The 24,838-nt window shown below is 41.1% G+C and overlaps 1 protein-coding gene across 11 annotated transcripts in view; it reads left to right on the top strand.

Moving 5' to 3' along the window:
• Positions 1–301: 301 nt before the first annotated feature.
• HHAT (hedgehog acyltransferase) overlaps positions 302–24,838 on the top strand; it is a 321,770-nt gene continuing 297,233 nt past the window's right edge. For 8 of the 11 annotated variants that reach the window (XM_075127106.1, XM_075127103.1, XM_075127104.1 and 5 more), the window contains exons 1-4: positions 302–384; positions 4,626–4,772; positions 10,540–10,607; positions 20,427–20,540. In XM_075127106.1, coding sequence (XP_074983207.1) covers positions 4,682–4,772; positions 10,540–10,607; positions 20,427–20,540 — 273 coding nt within the window. In that variant the 5' untranslated portion in view covers positions 302–384; positions 4,626–4,681. Of the gene's footprint in view, positions 385–595; positions 904–4,625; positions 4,773–6,749; positions 6,951–10,539; positions 10,608–20,426; positions 20,541–24,838 lie in introns of those variants that run through there. The other 3 variants (XM_048843081.2, XM_075127105.1, XM_048843088.2) reach the window with 3 other exon arrangements.

The following is a 24,838-nucleotide window of genomic DNA, read 5'->3' as shown; positions in this document are numbered from 1 at the left end:
CGTGGGGGAGGGGCCACGGTGCCCGCCCGGGCTGAACACAGGGGACATGGTGGCCTGGGCCGCCCTGGAGAGGGAGGCGCTCCTGGTCCTTTTGCTAGCGCTGCCCGGAGGAAGGACTGGCTTGGCTTGGCGAGGGGCGGAGGAGCGGACTCCTCCCGCCCCCCGCCTTCTCTGGGCATCAATTACACGCACTGGGCATTCAGGCCCTGGGCGACCCGCTCCAGTCACACCGCCTCACAGCGCGGCCGGGCCCGCCGGGAGCCGGAGGCGGAGCGCCTGCCCCGGGGGCGGGATCGGGCCGGGGAGGGCGGCGCTGGCCCCGGCCGGAAGCGCGGGGGCGTGGCTGGCTCCGTGCAGGGAGCCGGGGAGCGCGGGCTTTCTAAGGTCGGTGCCGCCTTTGTTCCGCCCCGCCGCCGCCGGGCCGGGGGGAAGGAGGTGGCGGGGGGCGGGCTTGCCAGGCGCGGAGCCGCTCGGGCAGGGGTGGCTGCAGCTCCGCGGCCCCTCGAGGCGGGTGGGCAGCGGATAAGGCGTGTCCCAGCCGGGGAGCGCATTGCGGGGCGAGCCCGGGGGACGCGTCAGTGCCTGGAAAGGGCAGTGGGGGGCTGGATCCAGAAGAGGAACAAAGGTCTGGTCGCAGCCTGCACCTTTGCCCCCCCGTGAATGGTTCCCCTAGTGTTGCCTGGGCAAGAGCTGCGGCCCCTGCTCTCAAACTGTCCCTCTGGAGAGGGAGAGAGAAAATAAGGAGGAGGGGGATTTCCTACATTGCCCCACTGAAATACACAGAGCCGAAGGGCGGGATCCCATAAGGAGCAGGAGGAAGGCCTTTAGGAAACTGCTTTCATGTTAATCACAAGAGGGAGCTGCATGAATCTCGAAAGAGCGAGATTTGCTAGTTGTGCACAGGTACAAAGCAATAGCGCCAATGAATAGGGTTGGCTTTATCTAGTTGAGTGCACCTAGGTGCTGCAGTGCCCGACAGAAGGGGAATCTCTGCAGATACATTTTGGGGAAAAGCTTGAAACATTAAACTGTTGTTCCTTCCTCTGGTGGAGTTCATCTTCCTCTCTGACTACTGCTAAACTCATTGTGCCTGGTATGACTTTTATCCCTGATTCATGCAGATCCTTTGACTGTAAGATCTGTGTTGATTTGGGATTTTCCACTTTGCTCCTCACCAGGGTAATGGAATTTTTATTTCTCTATTTTTGCCTTTGGAACATAGCCGATGAACCAAGGTGCTGATCTAGAGCTCATGGAAGTGAACGGGGTCATTCCGTTGATTTCAGTGGGCTTTGGAGCAGGTCCTGTATGGACTCTGCTTTCAAAAAGTATTGCTGGGAGTCTGTTGCTGCTAAACACTGAATTCAAAGCAATTAATTCATTGATTGATCATTCAAGGTGCTATAAATCAAGTTGAACAAATAATTCACAAAGTAAAATTGTAATGAATTTTGCCTCCCTCTCAAATTGTTTTTGAACAGACTGAAAATTTCTCAGATTTATTCATTATTCAAAATTATTTGAGGCGTTCTGCAGTGAATCATGCTTGGTCTTCAGATTATTTACCAAAAGTTTGTGGAGTCTTCGCAACTTACTTTTTGCTTGTGTTAGCCCTTCTTTGTATCCAGAGTTTTGTTTTAAACCAAAAGAGAATAGCTTTTAAAGTTGTAACAAATTAAGGCCCCAGTCCTGCAAAGGCTTATCATGTGCCTGATTTGAACGGCTAGTGTTCTTTGAGGATCAGGGGGTCAGCAAGAGATTCTGTTTCATGTTGTTGAGGTATAGATTCGATAGTGGCATCAGAGACAGTTGACTCACAGTTTAGGAGTAACTCAAAATGCTCCTTCCATTTGAACACGCACCATTATGCAAACTAAGCACAACAAGGCAGCAGAGCCAGATGGCATACCAGCTGAAGTCTACAAGTTTGGAGGTGAAGAACTGGTAGGGAAGCTCCACAAACTTTTTCTTCATATCTGGTATAATGAGAAGATTCCAGAAGACTTGAGAGAGGCTAACGCTGTTACAATCGTTAAGAAAGGAGATAAATTAGAGTGTGGAAACTAATGAGGCATTGCCTTGCTATCTACAGTGGGGGAAATTCTTGTCCGTATCCTCTTAAACCAATTACTTCCCCTTGCTGAGAAAATATTGCTGGAATCTCAGTGTGGTTTTAGACCATCCCATGGGACAATCGATACAACACTGCCTGCTGAATCCAGGAAAAGTCTCGGGAGCAAAATCAGGACCTGTACATGGCTTTTCATTGATTTGACAAAAGCCACTGACTATGTCAATTGCAAAGCCCTGTGGAAGGTACTAACCAGATTTGGTTGCCCTCCAAAATTTATTAAGGTCCTAAAGCTTCTCCATGATCAGATGACTGCCATGGTTTTCTGTAATGGCCTTGAGACGGAACCTTTCATCATCAAAACTGGGGTTAAGCAAGGATATGTTATGGCCCCAGCCCAGTTTTCCATCTAGTTATCAGTCATTTTGGTCCTTGTTAAAGATCACCTCCCCAGTGGAGTTGACATTCAATACAGAATGGATGGGCAGCTCTTTAATCTTTGATGTCTCCGCTCAAAATCTAAAGTCTTCAGGGCGTCCATTACTGGTCTTCCGTGTGCTGATGATTGTGTTATCTTCATGCACGCTGAGAATGACCTTCAGTCCATACTGGATTTTCTTGCATAAGCTTACTGAAGCCTAGGACTCTCACTCGATACTGAGAAGACTACACATACTGTTTCAGCAAGGGTTTACTAAAAAGCATCATTACAAAGGGGGTGTGAACAACAAACTGGGCATTGATTTGAGTAGTCTGATCTGTTGGGATTTGCTCTGGAAGAACTTCAAAAAGCAATTGATCTAAATATTGAGTTAAAGTGATTCTTCAAATGATCAGTTGTAGTAATCTGAATGAGGTTCTCTTTCAGGACTAGGTTTAACATCAATTAGAATATTGCCATTGACTTCAGTGAGCTTTGGATTAAGCCTTCAGCCCTCCAATGTCTAAGAATCGCAGGCCTGTAGTGTTCTTCTTGGTGTCTACAGAATGAAACACTCTGAGAATCAAGCAGTTGGGAGGAAGATGAAAAAGTTTGAGCGCTTCTTTAGAGAATAGAATGAGACTTTATGACTTTAAGAAATATTTAAAAGCAAAAAATGTCAAATGTAGCAGTCTTAGCTCAGAAAACAGTAAGAGAACTGTACCCAAAAAAATCCCAAGAGGGATTGATAATTATTTTATAGGTACTTCAGATCACAGTATATCAGACTGGATTTATGATAGTCCAGTGTTTTCAGCTGAGTGTGCCTTAGCAGCATGAAAACTATTCTGAATTTTGAAACATCAAAAAGTTTGAAAAAGGTACCGCTAACTATGTAATCGATAAATATAGGTGGGATACAATAAAAGGTAGGTTCAGCATCCACAGTGCAAAAACCTTATTATTCTGTCTGAAGGCTGTTGCAACACAGATGTTAGATATGCTTTTATTCTATTTGGCCCTTGAAAAGAGAAAATGCCCCTTATTAAATTCCACCTCAGAATGTAGTAGAAACAATATACCCATTATACAGCAGGGCACTGTGCTATGATCTGATTTTACATAGAGCTGTTTTGAAGTGCTGTTACTATACAATACATTTTAAAGCTTTGTGCTGGGAGTATTTAATAGTGAACATATGCTCTCTCTTAAAGAATTCGGAACCCCCTGATCCTGCAAGATCATATGTGTGGGTGAAGCCCCGATCATGGCATAGGTCTTCCTATGTATGTATGGATTTTTTTAAACTTCAGGGTCCTAAAAGTATCATGATTACCCTTATCACTCAAATCTGTTCTTGTTTTATATGGCATACTTTTGGTATGGAATTTAGTTGATGGATTCCTGTATTTGATTGAATTGAAAGTAAGATTTAAATATTTTATTTTTTATGTTGTACGTTAAAATACCATACCTTGGCCTGTTTTGTATAGAAAGGCAATGACTGATAGTTACTTCCCACATTAATCCTTTTGAAAAGCAAAAAAAAAAAAAAGTCAGCATTAAAAATAAAAAGAAAAGGAGTACTTGTGGCACCTTAGAGACTAACCAATTTATTTGAGCATGAGCTTTCGTGAGCTACAGCTCACTTCATCAGATGCAAGCTCATGCTCAAATAAATTGGTTAGTCTCTAAGGTGCCACAAGTACTCCTTTTCTTTTTGCGAATACAGACTAACATGGCTGTTCCTCTGAAACCTGTCATTAAAAATAAACTTTGTTAGTTATGTTGTTACTTTGAAAGCAAGTGGCCAGAACACTGAGAGGCTTTGTAAGTTTCAGCTTGAAGCCCAAGAATAGTTGCTCTGGAAAGGCTCATCCACTCCCAACATGTAGCATGTGAGTGAGGACTTGATCGGAAGAAAGGATTTCCAAACTGACATTTTGGGTTGGTGGGTGTGCTCTGCCATTTTCTCACACTGAATATAAAACGACGCAAGGATTCAGAAAACTGCAGAATATGTCACTTGGTCACCAAAAATATATATGTCTTTGTTGCATTATGTCCCTGGTTGTTGCTATTAAATACACACCATACTGAGCTACTTGTATAATTTTGCTTACTGTTTTCTAGAAGTTAACAACAAGGACATCATCTGGAGACCAGAGAAACTTACGTTGCAAGTAGTAATGCTGCCACTATGGGAAATGTTTCTTTACCTGCTTCTTTCATTGGGCTTCCATTTTTATTCCTTCTGTGAGGTATACAAAGTCTCCAGAGGTAAGTCTGTAAGGTTGCCGTTTCATTTTTTTGTATTGCTTCTTGCCTTTGAGGTTCATGCAAATCAGTTATTGGCTAGCTTTATTTAATGCATTAGTTTATTTTCCAGGCAGGCTCCAGCAGCGTTTCCGTCTGAGACTTTTGAACTGAAGGTACCTATATCCTCTCTCTAGCTGAGAACCAACAGTATACAAATAAATAGCAGGAGGGGCAAGCTGTGCAAGGAGTCTTTTGTCAAAGCTTATTCAGAGCTGGTGTTTATGGTATTTGGAGGACAGTTGGAAAGGGGTATCTTGACACTTGCCATTAATATATATATTGTCTTTAATAGATTAAATTATAAATAGTCTATGTATGGGAATAAATATATGTTTTTTCTTTATAATTTTGTAGTGTATTTCATCTGAGACATAAGGCCCTGATCTTCTGCATACTTACACAAGTGTTTAACTTTAAGCCTGTGAGTAGTCTCGTTAAAATCAATGGGTCTGTAAATGTGCTTAAAGCTTAGCACATGCACAAGTGTTTGCAAGATCAGGACCCATATTAAAATTGGAGAGTCAGGAATGGTCTGGGCGCAGGACTAAAATCCAGGAGCTTTTGAGTTCTACTCTCTGACACTTTATTCCTGTGGCTTTGGGCAAGTCACTCAGTCCTCAGTTTTGTAAACACTTGTGCTCATTGGACCTGATCGGAAGCCTGTTGAGGTCATGTGAGTAAATGCTCCCTAGTGAGAGTTGCCCAATCTAATTCAAAAATTGCAGAATTAGAGAGGAAAGGGGATTATATTTTTCTCTCATAAAATGTCCTGCTTTTAGAGTAATCCCTCAGATTAACGGTGTTCTCCTGTCAGTGCTTCATACCTGAGGGGCAAACTGTTCCATGCCTGGGAAGGAGTACGTAATTGACAGCTAGCCCATATAGATCTGTGAGTTAGGTAGACCAAAAGGAATTGCTATAACAGCTTCTGTGCTGGAGTTGAGAGACATCAATCATGTAACGCTGGACACATGCCACAAATGTTGCTGTATATAATAGCCTGAAACAACTTTTGCGTAGGACTTTTTAATGATCCTTTTTTTCCTACAATACAATAAATACTGCAGCTGCAGGACTTTCTCCCTCTCAAAATGCCAGAATAGAATATTTCAGGAATGCTTCTATTTCTTCTGTAGTTTCATTGTCATCTCCTTCCTTATATCTTTACTATTAGCCTGAAATTTTGCACAGTGTATTGTAAAATCAATGCCAATGTCTTTCATACATTCCTGTCTGTACCCCAGTCCAGGAAAACATTTAAGAATGTGCTTAACTTTGCACATTGTGAGTCGTTCCATTGGAATAGTTCAACTGAAGTCAGTGGGACTACTCATAGTGTGTAAAATTGACCATGTACTTAAGTCTTTGCAGGATCGTTATCTTTGCAGATTGAGGCCTTTTGTCTATAATTAATTCTTCATTCACTGTTGTTCCTGCAAACTCAACTGTCCCTATTTCCCATTGTGATGGGGGTATACAAATCACATTCTGAGCAAATCAAGGCTAACAAGCTAGTGGTAGCTCAGTCAGCTCCACCCTGCCATAACGCTGAAAGATGAGAGAGGCACTTAAAAGGTGAGAGCATAGTACAATTGGTGGCAAACCAGAGAGACCTCCAGTCCTCAGCTCCAGGAGAGACTGGTTGAAGGCAAAAGCTCCTCAGATGACCTCTGACCTGTGAAAGGGATAAGGAAGGCATTTAAAGGACATAGTGGCCGATGTTAAACCACCTGCTCCCTTTACTATTATCGTTAACTGAGCTGCTGCAAAAATTCAGTGGACTTTGTGAGACTCGCAGTTTGAACTGGCATAAAAATGTTCCATTGCACATAAGTTTGTTATTGGTCTTGCTGGGTTTGACGTTCAGGAATGTGTCATCTGACATGCTCTACCCTTGGAATAATACTCATTCACAGCTGTACTCACCTACTTGCTTCTGAACAAGGAAACATTTTTCAGGTCTTCCACAATGTATCCAGTTGCAGGAAGAGTGAGCTGAGGTTTCTCTATGAATTGCTGGAACTAACGAAATAGATTTGACAGGTTGCAATATTGCTGCTATTACTGTTTTTTCACAGGGATTTTTGTATTTAGGAAACCCTGTTATCCATTTGCTTCATCAACCCCTTGATGCATGAGGTGTGTGATTTCTTTTTGTTCATTGGTATACTTGTTTTTTTCAATTTAAAATTGAAACTATTTTATGTGAGAGCGGAATAATGCTTTAAATTCCGTTGTGTGCAGGGGAAATCACCAACTGACCGTAATGAGCAGTGGTCTCATTTTTAGTCATTTTTCTTCTCTAATCAGTTTTGAAAACCACTTCATGAAACTAGAACAAGAAGGATTTTAATATAAAAACTCCTGGAGCCCCAACCTCCCTGGTAGATAGGAGAGTGGATGGTCAGTTTCCTTACTCCTGCTTCTGCTTCTTTATGTTAGTGAAACTAAAGAATCCTTAAGGTTTAAATACCTTGGGAAGGGTGAGTGGGTTTTTTCAGCAGACGACAGTGAACCCAGTAATTAATGTCTTCTGTTAACTTTCAGTGTCTGCCCATGAAAGCTTTTATATGAGCACTTGAGAAAGATGTACTTATATTCTCATATATTATGAGGGAAATTTATTTTTTAGCTATCTTTATGTTGCCTTTCTATTATCTAGAGCTGTATGTGCACTCAGAGACAAGTGATGGGTACAGTTTTAACATTTAGAAATAATAAATATGATTTGGCTCCTATATTTTGGGTATTTTAATGTAAACAAATTTACAGTTAAATGGTTAAAAAGTAACTCCTGGTTAGAGGAAATAGCTATAGAGAAATAAATCTTGAATGATACTGCATTTTAATTAGTCATGCATTTTATGCTAAGTAAGGCCTCAATCTTGTGAATTTACTCCTGAGCTTAATGTTGTTCATCAGAGTAGTTCCACTGATATCAGTGGGACTACTCACATGAGTAAGGTGAAGCTTGTGTGTAAGAGTGTGCAGGATCTAGCTGATGGTAAGTTGGTAGGTCAAGATGGTAAACTGAAGCACTTTAAAAAAACTGATTCTTCATGATATTCTCTGAAAAGGCTTACAAGATCATTGTTATTTTTATTGCAGTGTCATATAAAAGTCTCGTGTCTTATTTTTCCCACTAGAGGGAGATATCAAACAGGCTTAAAAAAACTGGAAATGAAGACCAGTATATGCTTTACATTTTATAATTAGTAAAATAAACCCAACCTATATCATAGCATTAGAATTTCATTTTTGATGATAATTCCTAGCACCAAAATCTTTTGTATGGAAAGATAGTGAAAACTAGCCAAGACTTAATTAAATCCTTTGCTATTGCGTTCAGAATGTGCCCCATGGACAGCTTTTCTGGTCTTGGAGGTTAAAATAAAACCATGCTGTTTTCTCTCGTTTGCTAACATTATGTTGAGTGTTTTTGTTGCCTCTTTATTAACTTCAGGTAGACCAGGACTTGCTTTGTGAATTGCTATGGTACCAGTTAATCTTTACTTTCTGTTTAATTATTATTCTAATTTATTATTTCTATTATGGTAGCACCCAGAGCCCCAATCAGCATCAGCACCCGATTGTGAAACACACAGGAAGATGAGATCCCTGCTCTGAACAACTCACGGTCTAATGCCCTTGCCCTGCAAGCTGTTCTGTGTGAGTGGACCCCTGCCTGCACACAAAGCTTTATTGGCTAGAGGCTCTGTAAAGGCACAAGAGTTCACCTGCTTGGAGCAGTTGGCAGGATCAGGGTATAAATTAAGACAAGATGCAACAAGTAGATGCAACAAACAATAGGGGGCAGAAGGAGGATAGCAATGAGAAGATCACACAGTTACACAGGCCAGCTGTGTGCACAGTTAATGGCCAAGTAGTGGGCAGTGTAACTTTTGACCATAATTGCAGTTTTGGAAAAAGATAATCTATTCCGTCATGGTTTCTCTAGGAGTCTGAATATGATGTAATTAAAAGGTGAAATAGAAACCACTGAAGATCATAGGGAAGCTGTTTGAAGAGAATGCTGTCAACACTGTAGGTCTCGTCAGTTAATTAAATTGATTTAACAAATGGAAGCTGATGTGTTTCACTAGAGTGGCTTCTAATCCTGCTTCTTTCACTTACTTGGTCTGTAGCTTTGAGGTTCTGTCACTTTTCTGTCTGTCTTCCTATTTGTAAATAAGGGGGTTGTTGCAAGAACTGATTAATTAAGACCTTAATGACTATGCAGTGCTTTGAACGTATAAAGTGATGTCTAAATACTAAGCATTATCGTTATAGGAAGACAGGTTTTGTGTATACCTCTGGAACAGCACATTTCCAATGTTGCTTCTGCAGAAGCTTGCTCCCATTCCAGTACAACCTGTGAAAGTATCTTCATAGGTGTTCTGTACCCAGTAGTACTGGATTAGGAGGGCCTTAGAGTTGCACCTGAAGAAGTGAGGTTTTTACCCACAAAAGCTTATGTTCAAATATCTGTTAGTCTTTAAGATGCCACCGGACTCCTGGTTGTTTTTGTAGATACAGACTAACATGGCTACCCCCCTGATACATAGAGTTAAGAGGGAAATTTTCCTAGATAAGAAAAGACTACATCTCCCCCTCACGCCCCAATTTATCTTGTGTGTCACAAAGTCAGAGGCAGAAACTTGAACTTTAGACAGATATTGAAGTTTCACAGAAAAGCAGAGGTGTGATTCATCAGGGATTTAGCCTTTCACTTCAAGCTTTTTCTCAACTAAGCATATTTAAACACTTGAATTTCTGAGGCAGCCTCTCACCAGCCAGAATCCGAAGTGGGCTTTGAGGACAGTTAGTTTGATTGGGATGCACTTGTGGGAATAGTTCAACTGAACCTGCTAGATATTTCATGTGTTATATCTGCTTTTTGCAGAATATATGTCCCTCCACCTTTTTTTTTTTTTTTTAACGAGGTCTCTGATGGTATTTGTGACCAATGACTGAATAGTTCATACTTTAAATAGTGTTTAGGGAGGGATATGTGTATGTGTGTGTGTATGTATATGTATTTAATCTTAAATAATCAATTGTGGTGATAGTTTGTTTATATAAGACAAAAAATCCTTCCCCTGCCTACTCTCATCTTTTTCTACACTGGTCAGCATAGTATCACACTGGTGCTTAGATTTTGGTCATGGAAGTGATTGTCTGCACTGAAACAGACCATGAACCAATGTGTTTTCATGCTTTGTTTTCTTTAGAAATAGAATAAAACATGCATTAAGGATGAAAGGCTGTGGAAGACTTCCAACTCAGCAGAACAGTGTGCTCCGCTGTGTGAAGATTGGGTGGCTGCAGTCAGTACATGGAAATTCACAGCATGCTGAATGTATGGTGGAGTTGGGTTACTCTGCATGCCAGCCCTGCATGGATCAAATGCAGGGTTGGGACAGAGATAGCATCAGTGGTCCATGATTGTATGCATACGTCAGCCAGAAATTGGGGGTGTGCAAGGATCAAAGACCAGGGACTACAGTAGTGACAATTTTGTTCAGACCTAAAGATTGGGGGTGGATTCTGCCCTCCTTAACCTTCTTGATTTCTTCCTGCATAAAGAACCTCTATTCCCACTTGCTGTGTGTATGTTTTTCAGGTAGATACAAAGAATTTCATACTGTTTAAAAACGAGCACTGCAGGCCCATTCACTTTTTATTTTTGTTGGTGAGCTGTTATTAATGGGGGTATTATTCTTGGCAGAATATGAAGAGGAACTTGAAAGAGAATTTGAACTGGAAAAAGATGCTCTGTTTTGGGGACTTAAAAAGGTAAGGTCAATGAATATTACTGATCATTTTTGTTTGTAAGCTTCATGTAAGTTCATATCCCTAGCAATTCAGTGGAAGTCTTCTTCAAGTGGATTGTGACCAACTTTTATGATTACTGTATTAAAGAATGTTCTGCTCCTAGGCAGAACACTTGCCACAGATTACTACAGGGATCAGCAACCTTTGGCACACGGCCCACCAGGGTAAGCCCCATGGCAAGCTGGGCCGGTTTGTTTACCTGCCGTGTCCGCAGGTTTGGCCAATTGCAGCTCCCACTGGCCGCGGTTTGCCACTCCAGGCCAATGGGGACTGCTGGAAGCGGTGGCCAGCACATCCCTCGGCCTGTGCCGCTTCCTGCAGCTCCCATTGGCCTGAAGTGGCGAACCGCGGCCAGTGGGAGCTGTGATCGGCTGAACCTGCGGACACGGCAGGTAAACACACTGGTCCGGCCTGTCAGGGGGCTTACCCTGGTGGGCTGCGTGCCAAAAGTTGCTGATCACTGGATTGCTATATTCTGTGAATTATTGTGTGTTGTAAGATGTGTTCCCTTTCCTCAGCTGAGTATTATTTTAGAGGTGTTTTAAAGAGTAACTCAGATTTTTATAGAGCCTATTATTTGCCTCCCTCCCTCTGTAAAGCCAGGTACCTTTAATACTTTGAGTCCAAGAACACAGAACTCAGAGGGAGAGAAACTAATAAGTATAAATACACTATATTAAAAAAACTCTAAAATGATGTAAAGCATCTTTTCTATCCGTAAAAATACATAGAAATGTGCATCCTCCAATGTGACAGGAGGATTCCTTCCCTTCAGCTCTTCCCACAGGTTTCACAGTGGGAGGGAAGGAATTCTGGCCCAATGTTTTTAATCAAAATAAATAAGTTAAAATTGGTCCTTTACTAGCACACTTTCCTCTCCATGCCCTGCCTCTCCAATTTCATTTTCAGTGGCAGGCATGGAATACATAAAACATTTGCAAAAGGAGATATTTGCCAGTCCTGGATACTGATTTAGAATTGCAAGCTCAATCAATAGTGTAAAAAAAAATTAATTTGATCTCCTGAGTTTTTCCATCCCTCAAGAGGAAAAATGGCTTACCTGATGCGATGTGACATGATCTAGAAATTCGTATTATAGTTTTTCTCTTGATTGCTGTCCTTTGGTACGTATTAGCAGCAGAATCACTTAATCTCTGGTGTCAATGTTTATTCTAAAAAGCATTGGCCTCCCTGTGCACCCCCAGCTGCGCTTTTCCTTTTGCTTGTCATTTGATTGTTTGCATAATGGCTTTTCTTAGGATGTGGGACTGGAAGGGACATTAAGTCCAGTCCCTCGCGATTGCAGGCAGCCTCATCGTATAATTCTGTTAATGAATTTACTGAATTTATATTTGAGCATCCGGGTCACCCTACACTGGTTTTCAGTCTAGCTTGCTGGGTAATAATTTTTGCAGCATAAATGTTTAAAGAAACACTGTTAATTTAAAAATCACACTTCTTTTTGAAAATTTTCTACTGCTATTACAAGTAAAGCCAAATATTATTTTAGCTGAGACAGAGAAAAGAAAAAAATGTGTATTTTTCCTCATTGTTTACATTGTTCTGTCTATCTTAGGCTCTTATATGGCCCCCATAACCGTAGTATCTGAGCACCTAACAAGCTGAAATGTATTTATCCTCACAACGCCCCTGTGTGGTAGAGAAGTGTTATCGCCATTTTACAGATGGAGCACTGAGACCAAGTGAAGCTAAGTGACTTGCCCAAAGTCACACAAGAAGTCTGTGATAGATCAGAGACCTGACCTCAGGTCTCTCAACTTGTTGGCTAGTACCTTAACCACTGGACCATCCTTCCTCTCTTAGTCAGGTGGGCCCTGAACCTGCAGTCTGTTGTACATGAGCAAACCCCAGTGCCTGCATGGAGCCTTGTTGGGTTCAGAGAGGCTTTGTGCAGGCACGTGGGTGTATACACATAGAGCTGTTTGCAAGATTGAGGCCTCAGACCCCAATCTTGCAAAAACTTAAGACACTTGGTTTATTTTGTGTCCTATGACCAATTCCATTGAAGTCAATGGGAGCAATTCGAAAAGCAGAACGTTAAGCATGTGCATAAATCTTTGTGGGATTGGGGCCATAGTTAGTTTTCTCTGTTGTTTGTGCAGAAATTTCACCCAGTAATGGGAGAGAGAATCATCTTTGATAATAGGAATATGTGAACGTAAAGCCACAGTAATAGACTGGGGCATTCAGGTGCTGATGTAGTAATTCAAGCTACTTGTAACAATTTTTTTTAGATTGACTGACTAATTTAGTTTTTTTAACACATTTAATCATGTAACATGGTTTGGCATGTAGGTAGGGATATTGCTGAACATAAATTAGCCTTTTCCTTGTTAACAGTAGGAACAAAGTCACATGAAAATAATAGGAGCTTCATGTCTGTGTGACAGCCACAGGGGCTGCTGCTAAGCCATTGTGCCATGACATGAGGAGGCTGCCTGAATTACCAGCTAGGAACAAAGTATTTAAAAATCTGAAAACATTTCTGTTAATATTAGGGCTTTTCACCCCTCTTTAAAAAATGCAGATCCTAAAGGTTGGGCCTGACCTATTCGTGGCCACACCCTCATTGCATAGTGGTCCTCATACTCTTGTCCGCACTTCATATTTAATACACTGCTCTCAAAGATTGATAGAGTCAAGTTAATATTGCCTTTGGGTGAAATCACTCTGTGCCAAGGGCTTACGTGGTCCATAGGCCTCATGCTCACCTTCTGCAAGGAGTGCTTTATTATTTCTTCAGATTTAAATGACAGTAAATGCTCAGACAAAAGCTGCAGGTGTCATAATACTTAGAGTAACACAGTGCTGAGCACCCAGCATCATGAAATACTTGTACACAGGTATCAGATTAATTTAGCCAGCCCATAAATTAAAGGAACAGAAGAGCCCCTTACACCTCCTTTTACCCTGCCATGAACATGTTTTCAGCCTTCCCCCAGAACCTGTCAAACAAATGGTTTTTGCATTGTGCCTAGAAGGTTTCAACTCCAGACTGCTTTGTTTCAAATGGGGAGCAAGATCCACAGTCTTGACAAGCAGCTCCTTCTCTTTAATAATGAGGTGGATCCAGCTTGAGTGTCCCTGCTGACCATAGCTATGCCAGTATGGCACAGGGAGAGAGGTAATCCCTCATGTGGACTGGTTCCAGGCCATTTAGAGCTCTATAGGTGAAGGCCAACACCTTGAACTACACCTGGAGACCAATAGGCAGCTAGCAGACCCCAGAGCACTGGTGTCATGTGCTCCCAGCCAGATGCCCTGCTTAACAAATGAGCTGCCATATTCAGCACCAGGTTCAGTTTTTGCATTGTTTTAAGGTGTCACTCCACGTAGAGTGCATTGCAATACTCTTTTCTGAATTAGGAGCATCTGTATATTACAAAATTAGTCCTTTATTAAAGGCATGTGCTTTGTGGCACTGCCAGCTTTTGCTGTCTTCTCCATGCTCTGCTCTCTTTGGAAACTGCCAACACAATCTGTCACTGCAGGGATTCTTCCTCTGATTCGTGCTGTTTACATCAGCATAAGACGTTTGTTTCTGCAGAAGAAGCTATATGTGATTGTAGTGTGATCTATAGATTATGTATGTATTATACTGACTATTCAACATTCCACTGTGTTTAGAGTCCTCAATGCTGTGGGTATGGGAGAGGGTTCAGGATTTGGCTTTTAGGAACAGAGACATGTAGGCCTTGTCTGCATGACATGGGCTTTGACGATAAAGCTATACTGATACAGTTATGCCAGCGGAGCCCCCTAGTGTAGATGCAGTTTATGCTGACAGAAGAAGTTATTCTGTACAGTAATGCTATCTCTCTGAATGACATTAGCTATGCCGACAGAAGCATTCTTCTGCTGGCATAATTGTGTCTATGCTGGGGATTTTGCTAGCATAGCTGTGTTGGCTATTGGGTGTAGTTTGTTCCACACCAATGACTGACCTAGCCATTCTGAGAACACTTTGTAGTGTGGACCTGGCTGTAGACACATCTCTTCCGTAGGGGTCACAGAAAAGTGAAGAGATGCCTTTATTCCTATTGTTGCTGCTCCAAAGAAGTTTCCCTGTTTCATTTCCCCCAATTTTTGTGTGTTTCTTGTTTCTTGTTTCTTGTTTCTTGTTTCTTGTTTCTTGTTTCTTGTTTCTTGTTTCTTGTTTCTTGTTTCTTGTTTCTTGTTTCTTGTTTCTTGTTTCTTGTTTCTTGTTTCTTGTTTCTTGTTTCTTGTTTCTTGTTTCTTGTTTCTTGTTTCTTGTTTTTAATGCAGCCTTTAGGTAGTTGCAATTTTTGGCATAGCATCAACTGAGGACGTTGTTTGTGCTCTGGGCTGAGTAAGGGCTTGTTTAAATTGTGCATTTGTGTTTAGGTCAAGATCTCATTATCTGTAAAGTGGAGTTGACTCTCAAGTCCATATACAGAACTGTAATAAAATACACCTTTAACAAAACCCTTCTATGCATCCTCATGCTGATGTTTATTTAAGATGCCGAAAGGGCAAAATCCTGACTCCTCCAGTCATGTAGGAACTAAGAGTAAATAAATGAGATTAGGACCCAGAGACTAGAAGGTGTAAAGTTTAAGGGGATAAGTTAGTTGAGATGCTCTTATTAACATGAAGAGCTTGTGTTTTTACCTGCTAACATTGTTTCTGTTCCTTTCTCCTGGTTAGATTTCTTACCTGACATGTTAAGAACTGGATACAATACAACAAAAAACAGAGGCCATTGCAGCCACAGCTGCAGAATACAAATTCTTATCTTCACAGAAAGCTGCAGTTGTAAATTGGAACGTATAAATGCAAGTCTCTTATTAACTCTCAGATAAGCAGTATAAAAGCAGTTGATTCCCCAGTTTGAACTTAACAGCACATGGAAATAAATCTATTTCTGCTTTTTCAAAGGTCAGCAGAAATAGAGTAATAATGCACAATGAAATCACAGTATTAGTTAAGAATAGACCAAGAATATTTTTTTAATATCAAGAAATAAAGGTGATTATACTTTGTATTCTGTTCCTATGGGGGAACCGGGCCAGGAGCAAGACCAGAGATCTGTAAGAGATTTGAGTGTGTCAGCTTTGAATCAGTAGAGACTGGGAGCATTGAGGATGTACTCAGTCTTAGTATTTAGGACAATTCTCAACTAATAGGCAAGGAAGAGCTCAAAGGGACACCAGTAACTTTAAAAACTAGGCAGTCTAAAAAAAGTAGTTAAAAGTAGTTTGAGGTACTGTACCTGCACCTCAGTGCCCCAGTCTATTACTGTGGCTTTATACTCACATTTTCCTATTATTTTGGATGACTTTCTTTCCCCTGTTTCTGTGACCCACACACCCAACAGAGGAAACAAACTCTGGCCCTGATCCCATTGACTATTCAGTGGAACTGCTCATAGGGCATAAAGTAAATCACATGGCTAAGTTTTTGTGAGATCGGGGACTAAAGTCTCGGTCTTGCAAACCGTTCTGTGTATGTGGACCTGTGTGCTTCCATGGAGCCTCACTGAACTCAACAGGACTCAGCGCAGGGTTTGGGCTCTGCCCGTATGGAACTGATTGCAGGATCAGGGCCTCACTGGCTAAACAGAGAGAAAGGATGGTCCAGTGGTTAGGACACTAGCTGACAAGTGGGGAGACCAGGGGTCAAGTCCACCACAGACTTCCTGCGTGACCTTGGGTAAGTCACTTGATCTCTCTGAGCTTTGGTTTCCCACCTGTAAAATGGGGATGTTAATGTTTCATTACCTTACCTCCTGGGGTGTTGTGAGGATAAATATATTAAAGATTCTGAGGTGCTCTGGTACTATGGTGATGGAGATCATATAAGAACCTTAGATAGATATCTGTACAGGCCAGGGAGAAGTGGGAGGAAGCCCAGGCTCTGACCATTCCTCTATCCCTCCCTGCCTAGCAGGGAGGGATGGAGTAAGCAAGAGCATAGCTTAATCCTGTGTGCCTGGACCCAAGTGCAGGGTAACCCACTTAACAATGTAAGATGGGTTCTTACTCCTCTGTGCATGCACCTAGCCCAAGTCTCAATCTGTTCCAAAATGAATTTTTATTAATTTTGTATTTGTGACTTAAAATTGTTACCCTTGGTCAGTGAAAGAGCTGGAAATCTTAAACATTAGTTGTGTGGAGAGATTTCTGGCAGGACTACTTCTAGTACATTGGTTTTCAACCTGTGGTCCACCGACTATGTCTAAGATTTCCAAAGGGGTCTGCACCTCCATTTGAAATTTTTTAATGGTCCGCAATTGAAAAAAGGTTGAAAACCACTGGACTAGCAGAAAGGATTGCGCTGGGTGTTGAAATAAATTTCTTCAGAGAATCTTGTGTTTAATGGGTGTTCCCTGGAAAATGAACCTAAAGCTGAAATAAGACTATCTGCAAAACAAGCTCTTTCAAACATTGCTTGGCTCTGTCAGAGGGTGACAGTGGGTCTCTTAATAGTGACTGGTCCACTGACCCCACTTGCCCTTAAAAAATGGCACCTGGGCCATAGAGCAGGTGAGAGCTGCCTGAGACGAGGAGACTGTAGGAGGTCTCTTAAGGAAGCTGTAGGTGGTTCCTGGAGGAAGGCTGTAGGTAGAACAGCAACAGAGGGGTTTGCTGGCTGACCTTCCCATGTCTGAGAGCCAGGGCTGAAGGCCAGACAGCAGCAGAGGGAGTTGCCTGCTGACATTGAAGCTGAAGCTGATGAAGGACAGAGAGGCTGGAGTCAGGGGAACAGTGGAAGGGCCTACCTCTTGGCTTCTCTGGAGCAAAAAGGTTAAAAGACCAGAGGAAGTGAGGGATGCTCCCCTGGAGAGGATGAGCTCCCAGCAGTGAGGCTGTGGGGGTTCCTGCTGAGAAGAGCAGGGTTGCATTCCAGCTGGAAGGGCTGGAAGAAGGACTAGAGAGGACCACCAGAGAGCCCAGGTGAGACAGAAGATGGAGTGTAGCATGAGAGGCATTGAGGGACTAGATATCTTGGGATTTTAAGGGCTGCATGCGTTGGGGTGATAAATGGACTATGTTTTGGGACTTCTGTCCTGGACCATTCAGACTGGTTTTTCTAATAAACTGGAACCCAGGAGGGGTGTTGTTGAGGCAAGGAAGCTTGTGTCGAGTTACTGCGGACTCTGAAGGAGGGGAACCAGAGGGAGGCATGCCTGTTCTGCTGCTGGAGGCTGACCCCATGACAGGCTCCCCCATCTATATTAGCCTCTCTGAAGTCCTCCCTGAGGAGGGAATAGGTGGTGCAGGTTTCAAAGTTTCAAACTTTTTGAGCTGAGCCCCCCACCTTTGAGTTATAATGTTTGGTTGCCTCCCTCACAACCCAGACAAGCTGGGTGGCCTACTGAGGTGAGTCGGGGGTGGAGGTGGCGCTTCTTCCCTAGACCCCGCTGTGTGGAGCTGGCTTGAGCCCCGCTGGCCCCTGCCCACCCAAAATAGAAGTCAAACTACACCTATGCCTGAGCGCTCGCTCCCCTCTCCCTGCTGGGCCCTAGAGTTTTTATAGCATGTTGTAGGAGGCCTCAGAAAGAAAAAGTCTGAGAACCCCTGATGTAGGCTGTTTTTTCCCATTGTTGAAATGGCTTAGTCTTTTAAATATGTGTGGTCTGGACAGGTGGGGGGAGATGTGATATTCAGAGTGGCTTTTACACATATGTTCTTCAAAAGCTGATAATGATACAAAATGTGGCAGAACAGAGAGCCCTACACTGAGGGCAGGTCATTCAAAATAGGAGCCTCACTAGGGTGTGGTTCTGGAATACTAGCAGGTTTCCATGGCGTCTCTGGCAGTACTCCAGTTTTACGGGCCCATTCAAGCCTGGACCTCCTATTTGCTTCAGACTGAATTAAAGGGATGGCTTGCAGGACTGGGTCTCAAATAGCTAATTCAAAACATTCAGGTAGAAAAAGAATGAGCCTGTCTTCCTTGAAAAGTTAATCATAGAATTATAGAAGCATAGAATATCAGGGTTGAAAGGGACCTCAGGATTTCTAGTCCAACCTCCTGCTTAAAGCAGGACCAGTCCCCCACTAAATCATCCCAGCCAGGGCTTTGTCAAGCCTGATCTTTAAAACCTCTAAGGAAGGAGATTCCACCACCTCCCTAGGTAACCCATTCCAGTGCTTCACCACCATCCTGAAGTATTAGAATTGGCTCTAGTTGACTGGCTTGTGTTCTATGATTGAGAATGGTGGAAAAGTTGGAGGAGAGACTGGAATATCAGGGATACCAAATCGCAGGGTGGGGAAGGAGCTATGTAATATTTTTTTGAAGCTAAAAGCTTGAGTGGGATTTTGCTTCAGGAAATTGATCCGGAGTTTATCCTGGTGTGATTTGTATTGCCATTCCAGGAGTGTCCCTGAAAACAGTCACTATGATCTGCTGCAGTATTTTGTGGTTGATGAGCCTTCTAGTGGAAGTTTTGCAGTTTCTTATTTAGAATCATATTAACTTTCAGTTTATTGAAAATTTTGTATGTACTTGGTCTGGGTAGAAGCTTGTGTAGCTTGTTCTTTATGCTGCCTTATGAAATTCTCTTTCTTCACTTAGCATGAGCATATAATGCTTACTACCCTGAGTAGTCCCACTGAAGCTGGTGAATTCAGCAAGAAACACTATGATCAGTAGTATGAGCATGTCTCAGGACTTAGGAAAACAGGTTGTGTTTCAAAAAAGTGTTGGTTGTGATCAAATCTGGGTGGGAGGCTAGGAGCCAAAATTGCATGTAAAAACCATTATCGGGCATTTTATAAAATTAAAAATTATTCAAATATTGGAAGATCATCAGAGTAATTAAACTGAATTAAGCTAAAGCTAATGTGTTGCTCTGAGTTAGTTTGAAACTTTGTTTTGTCATGAGTAAGGGAGGTGCATAGCTATTCTGCCCCAGGAACAGTCCAGACTCGATTATAATTCCTTCTGTGGTTTTCTTCCTTGCTCCGTGCGGGAAAGTCATCTGCACCTCCTTTTTACCATGCAGATTACTTCTTTCCTCATGCTAGCTCAATTCTGCTGACTGGTGCACTGGGCATGGCGCCAAAGCTGCAAAGTATACAGTTGCACTAAGGTTTGGATAGTAACATAATCTAGTTTAAAGCAAATTATTTGCTGCATAGTTGAAATCCACACTATTGTCCTCTTGTGTTCAGATACTGGTAAACAGCCACGTACTACTGTAGTTTGAAAATTCCATTTGATAATCCATGTGTGGAGGACTGTCATATTGTTTCTGACAAGCCTCCTGGAGAAATCTCATTACTGTGAACATACCACGTAGGTATTCAGTAAATACTGATGAATAGAGAGAGAGAGCCCTTAAAATCAGGAATCTTATTCTGTGCTGAGTCTGTGCTTCCTCACTTGTATCTACATTTTTCAGTGCTGAGATGATACATGTATTTATGTGCTTGTGCGTATATTTTATAGTTTGAAAATGTTTGATGCTTTGGTGGGAAAATTAAAGGAGGGTCACCGTCAAATCAAATTTGGCCCCAAATTTTGGTTTTACAAGATATAAGACTAATAGAAATGGTTCCACAAATTTTAAACAAATTGAAATAATTTGGAATTATGGATGCTCATCACCTCAGAAAATCTGACCCTGCTACTTTAACAATATGTGTAGATTCCCTTCAGACGACACTCTGTGGTATTGGATCATAAACCTTTGTGTTCTATTCAAACCTTTCCCTCTGTTTCATCAGTACACTCACCCACCGCACCCAGTTTTGAAACATGTATCAGTCAATTCACTATGTATTCTAGGATCCCACAGACTTTGAGTGGAGCTTCTGGATGGAATGGGGAAAGGAACGTATAATATGGCTTCTGCTTGGCCATCTAATGGTATCTCAGATGTCAAGGCTCTTTATGGAAAAGGTATGAATGCATGTGTTTTGCAGGAGTGCACCTTATATTTTTTCAGTTCGCTGTGAGACCTGGAAAACAGAACACTTATATTACAAATTGTTGAAAAGTATATTCTGAAGAATGAAAAATTCTGACAAGTTGTATCTAGGAGATATAATTATTTATGGCCCAGTTCTGCCACCTTTACTCAAATGAGGAAGCAGTCCCATTTAAATCAACATAAATAAAGCACACCTCATTGTGAGTAAGGTTGAGAGAACTGGGCCTATCGTTAGGAACTTAATACTTTCCTGTGAGAATACTCAAAAGTGATGTTGGATAATGAGGACTTGGATATGCAGGATATTTGGGACCAAATCTGATGCACGTTGTGCAGGTACATGATAGCCAAAGCAGCATGTCTCTGCATGGATGGGCAATTATACCACAGACCTAGTACAGTGTAACTCTGTTCCCCCATATGTGCTGTGGAGAAGAGATGTCCGAGGTCGGTTTTTTCCATTGGAAAATGTAGTTGTTGAAACTGAAATTTTACACTGGAAAATATTGGAATTATTTTAATGAATTCTTTAATTTTTTCCAAAGCATCATTTAATCCAAACATTTTGCTTTGTTTTTAAATGCTTATTTTAACTGAACCATTTCTATTTGAGGAGTTGATTCAAATAGAAACAGTAAATTTCAAATTGATATTTCAACTTAAAATGTCCTTTTTAAAGTGAAATGTCAATTCAGAATGTCTGTTCCAATTGACATTTCATTTAGATATTTAATTTCACAGTGTCAAAACATTTCATTTCAACGCTTGCATGTGAATATTTCATTTTACAAAAATTGTATTTTTTTTTTCTTGTTTGGTCCTGAATCAGGACAAAACCAAATATTGGACTTTCTTGGAGGATACAAATTATGTTTTCTGGCCAAGCTCAACTGGGAAAATTTTTCATCTCCCTCAGTCTGCAAAGACAGCCCCCCTTAGTACCATAAACCCACATTTTCAGAACTCAGAGGACAGGGAGGATTATAAAGTGACTAAGCTGTATATAAAAATGTAGCAATTTTAATGTCTAATATCTGGGACCTTCTATGGCTATATAGAACCATTAGAAAGCTGCTTTGAAACTCTTGTTCCTATCCTATAGGAATGCCATTTCAGGCACTTTTGCAGGACTGAATATTACCTGTTCTGGATCATTGAAATTTTGGAGGGAAAATCCACAAATGAGGGGGAAAAGAAGGAAACTTTTTTGTGGTAGGTTGATTTAAGGTGGGGCGGGGGAATAGTGGCTGTATGAAACTTCTCAGTGGTTGTGCTGGTCCTATTAATTTTCAGTGGCAGTGCAAGAAATGACTTGAGGACTGCCAAAGTTTGGAGCCGATATAATGGATTTGTTCACTCCCCGCCTCCATAATTTCATAAAGGAGATGATAAATAAGGAAGTAACAAACACTCAGGCACGTTTCCATTTTGGGAAGTGTTCTATACCTTCCATCACAAACTCTTACCATCTTTCCCAATCGCTTCTATCCTCTGTATCAAATCAGTCCATCTACCAGCTCTTCCTGTTCTCTATGCTAACACCACCCAAGTTATCTCTGCATATTATCATTTTACTCTGCCATGAAAACAAATGCTGCCCTTCTTGCTGCCATCAATCACTTTCAACTCCCTCAATAGCAGCTTAGCTCAATTCCTCTCCATCAGTGTCCCTGTCATCAAATTAATTCAATCCTCCATCACTAAATCTTTCCTTGTTCTTGAATATGGCTGAATTATTTTTGCTGAAATTTCCCAAAAATTTCAGCCTGAGACTGATGTCCAGAATCAAAAATTTCAGCCCACGCAGTTAGTATTTGGCAAAAATATAAGTAACTGAAAACGAGGATCAAATAATGGGAAGTGTCACGTAACTTTAATAGGTGGTGTTACCAGCCCTGCCTATAATAATTTCAGCAATCTAGTATGTAAAAATGGGGTGTCCTTTAATAAATCATATTCTTGGTTTACAGAGAGAGGAAGGGGACCAGCTTATAGTTCCTTAGCATTAATCAGAGATGAAATTGCATGGAACTTTAAATCTGAAGTTGAATCATAATCATGTTGTATCTCAGAAAAGAATAATTTAATAACCCTATTGTTCTGCTTTTATTGATCTGCTTCATTATGCAGATGGTTTTTTTAATAAAGACAAAACCTGATTTCTTTCACTGTTATCTTTCTTTATAGAATGCCAAACATTTGTGCTTTGGGGGCAGTGCAGAGTGTGTAACACCAGGTATTTCAGCAGTTTCAGTTGAGAGGTTTTATAAGGCTCCTTTGAGTCCCTAAAGAGATTGTCTCAGATAGGATGGAGATGTGACTGCCAGCAGTTATGGTCCATGGAATCTGTATTTGAACACTAGGGATTCCCTGCGGAGATCTTGTCATGATACTGCCTGTGATCTTGCATCACTTTTTTTATTTCTTTGTGCTAGCTTTTTTCTTAGAACTTGGGTGATCTTCTGTAAATTGAGAGTAAACTTAAAAGTATTGATGCTGTGGATGTAAGAAAAAGAAGGTGAATGTAATGAACTAGTCTTTTGAAAATGGCAGGTGAAGGGCAAGAAGTGTAGTAGTGGTAATCATAATAAGAAAATGTTCTTCACAGGAATCATCACAGTTGAATAGACCATTGATTCATCTTGTCTCTGAGAGTGCAACGTGTCAAATATTTAAGAATATCTTCACTGTACTTAATTGTGTAATAATGTAAAGGGGAAATGATGTTTTGTCTCCAGCTGAGGATCAGTTTCTGCCCTTAAGCATTCAGAATGATGGCCCTGGTAATTTTATCCAAGCTAGTGTAACTGCAGATATACTGTGCTTATTCATATACATACCACTGTGCAGGTGCTCTGCAGGGACTTTTCTTCTAGGGTTTTGGGAACCAGAGCAAGGTGTTACAAAAGATCTTCGGGGTGTGGGGTATCTTAGTCATGGATCCTGCAGATTCATGGGGTTGGAAAGCCTTGTGTTCCCATTAGAAGGAATAATTTTGAAAACATATGCCAGTTTTAGTCCCTTCTTCAGTTTGTCCACAAGAGATAGAGGATCTAACCTTGTAAATATCTACGATGGAATTTATTTGCTAACTTTTTGTGTAAATATGATGGATGCTAATAATGTAGAAGCCATAAACTTAATTATAATCAAGGAATATTTGAGTAACTAATTTACAGTCACATTTGTTCACTTCTAATTATTAGCCCCATGTCTTGCGGTGAATAGTTCACTGGTCTTCTGTGTCATGTGATTCTTTAATTGTCATGTCCTGTCCTAGAGACATGGATTTCAGTTTTCTTGTAATGCTTTGCAGGAAGAAATTATTTAAAATATGGAAAACTAGAGAAAAGAGAATCTAACAATTGTACTAAACAGTCACACTAATAGGAAGCTCCATATCAGTATTTGAGTTGAATGCTCATAGAGGAGCCAAAGTTTCGATGCACTAGAAAAAACCTTTTTCCCAATTTTGTGGAGGGGTCTCAGCTACTGTTGTGTTAAAGTGATTCTCAGTGCGACTCTCTCTCCATTTTTTGAGTTCAGATTTATAATGGGTAATTACATAAGCTTATGTGCATTGTTTAGATTTCAAATCATGTCAAATTACGTAAAAAGCAGCAAGAGGGTTCTTTTCACAGTTGGAATCACTTCAGTAGTTTCTTCTTAGCATCTTGTTGATGTTATTTTCAGCCTCAAACACTGCTTAAAGAAAGGCAGAGAGAGACACAGACATCCAGACAAGCAACTTCAAGAGCTTCAAGGAACTGCTGATGCATGTTGAACATGTCAGGATAATGTTCTCAGTTCAGATGTTTACTACACATACTACTGTCCTTACCTTAGAAACCCTGGAGCCCTCTTGAGAGACCCCAGAAAAATCCATAAAACTCCTACGTTATGTTGCAGGATTTTAAACTGCCATTTCTTTTTTAAAATATATTTTTATTGCCATTAATACAGGCAAACTTAATTTTTTCAAAATTTTAAGGCAAATAATATGAACAAATAAGACTTTATTATTATGATTATTATTTGTATTATGGTAACATGGAGAGACCCCAGTCAGGATGGGAGCTGTGTTGTGCTAGGTGCTGTATGTGTATGTTTATAGGTGGACATGAACCTTCCCCTGAAGAGCTTAGCATTGGTGCTATACTGATGTGTTTTAATATAAACCCATGCAGCAATGCACTGTGAGAGTGCATGTGCAAATTGTCTTAGAACCTATGAAGCTGATCAAATTTTAGCAAAACCAAAAGTTTCT

This window comes from Caretta caretta, chromosome 3 (genome assembly GCF_965140235.1).
Source record: "Caretta caretta isolate rCarCar2 chromosome 3, rCarCar1.hap1, whole genome shotgun sequence".
In the NCBI taxonomy this organism is placed as follows: domain Eukaryota; kingdom Metazoa; phylum Chordata; order Testudines; family Cheloniidae; genus Caretta; species Caretta caretta.
The sequence above is the reverse complement of the archived record's forward strand: the minus strand, read 5'-3'. Positions and strand labels throughout refer to the sequence as shown.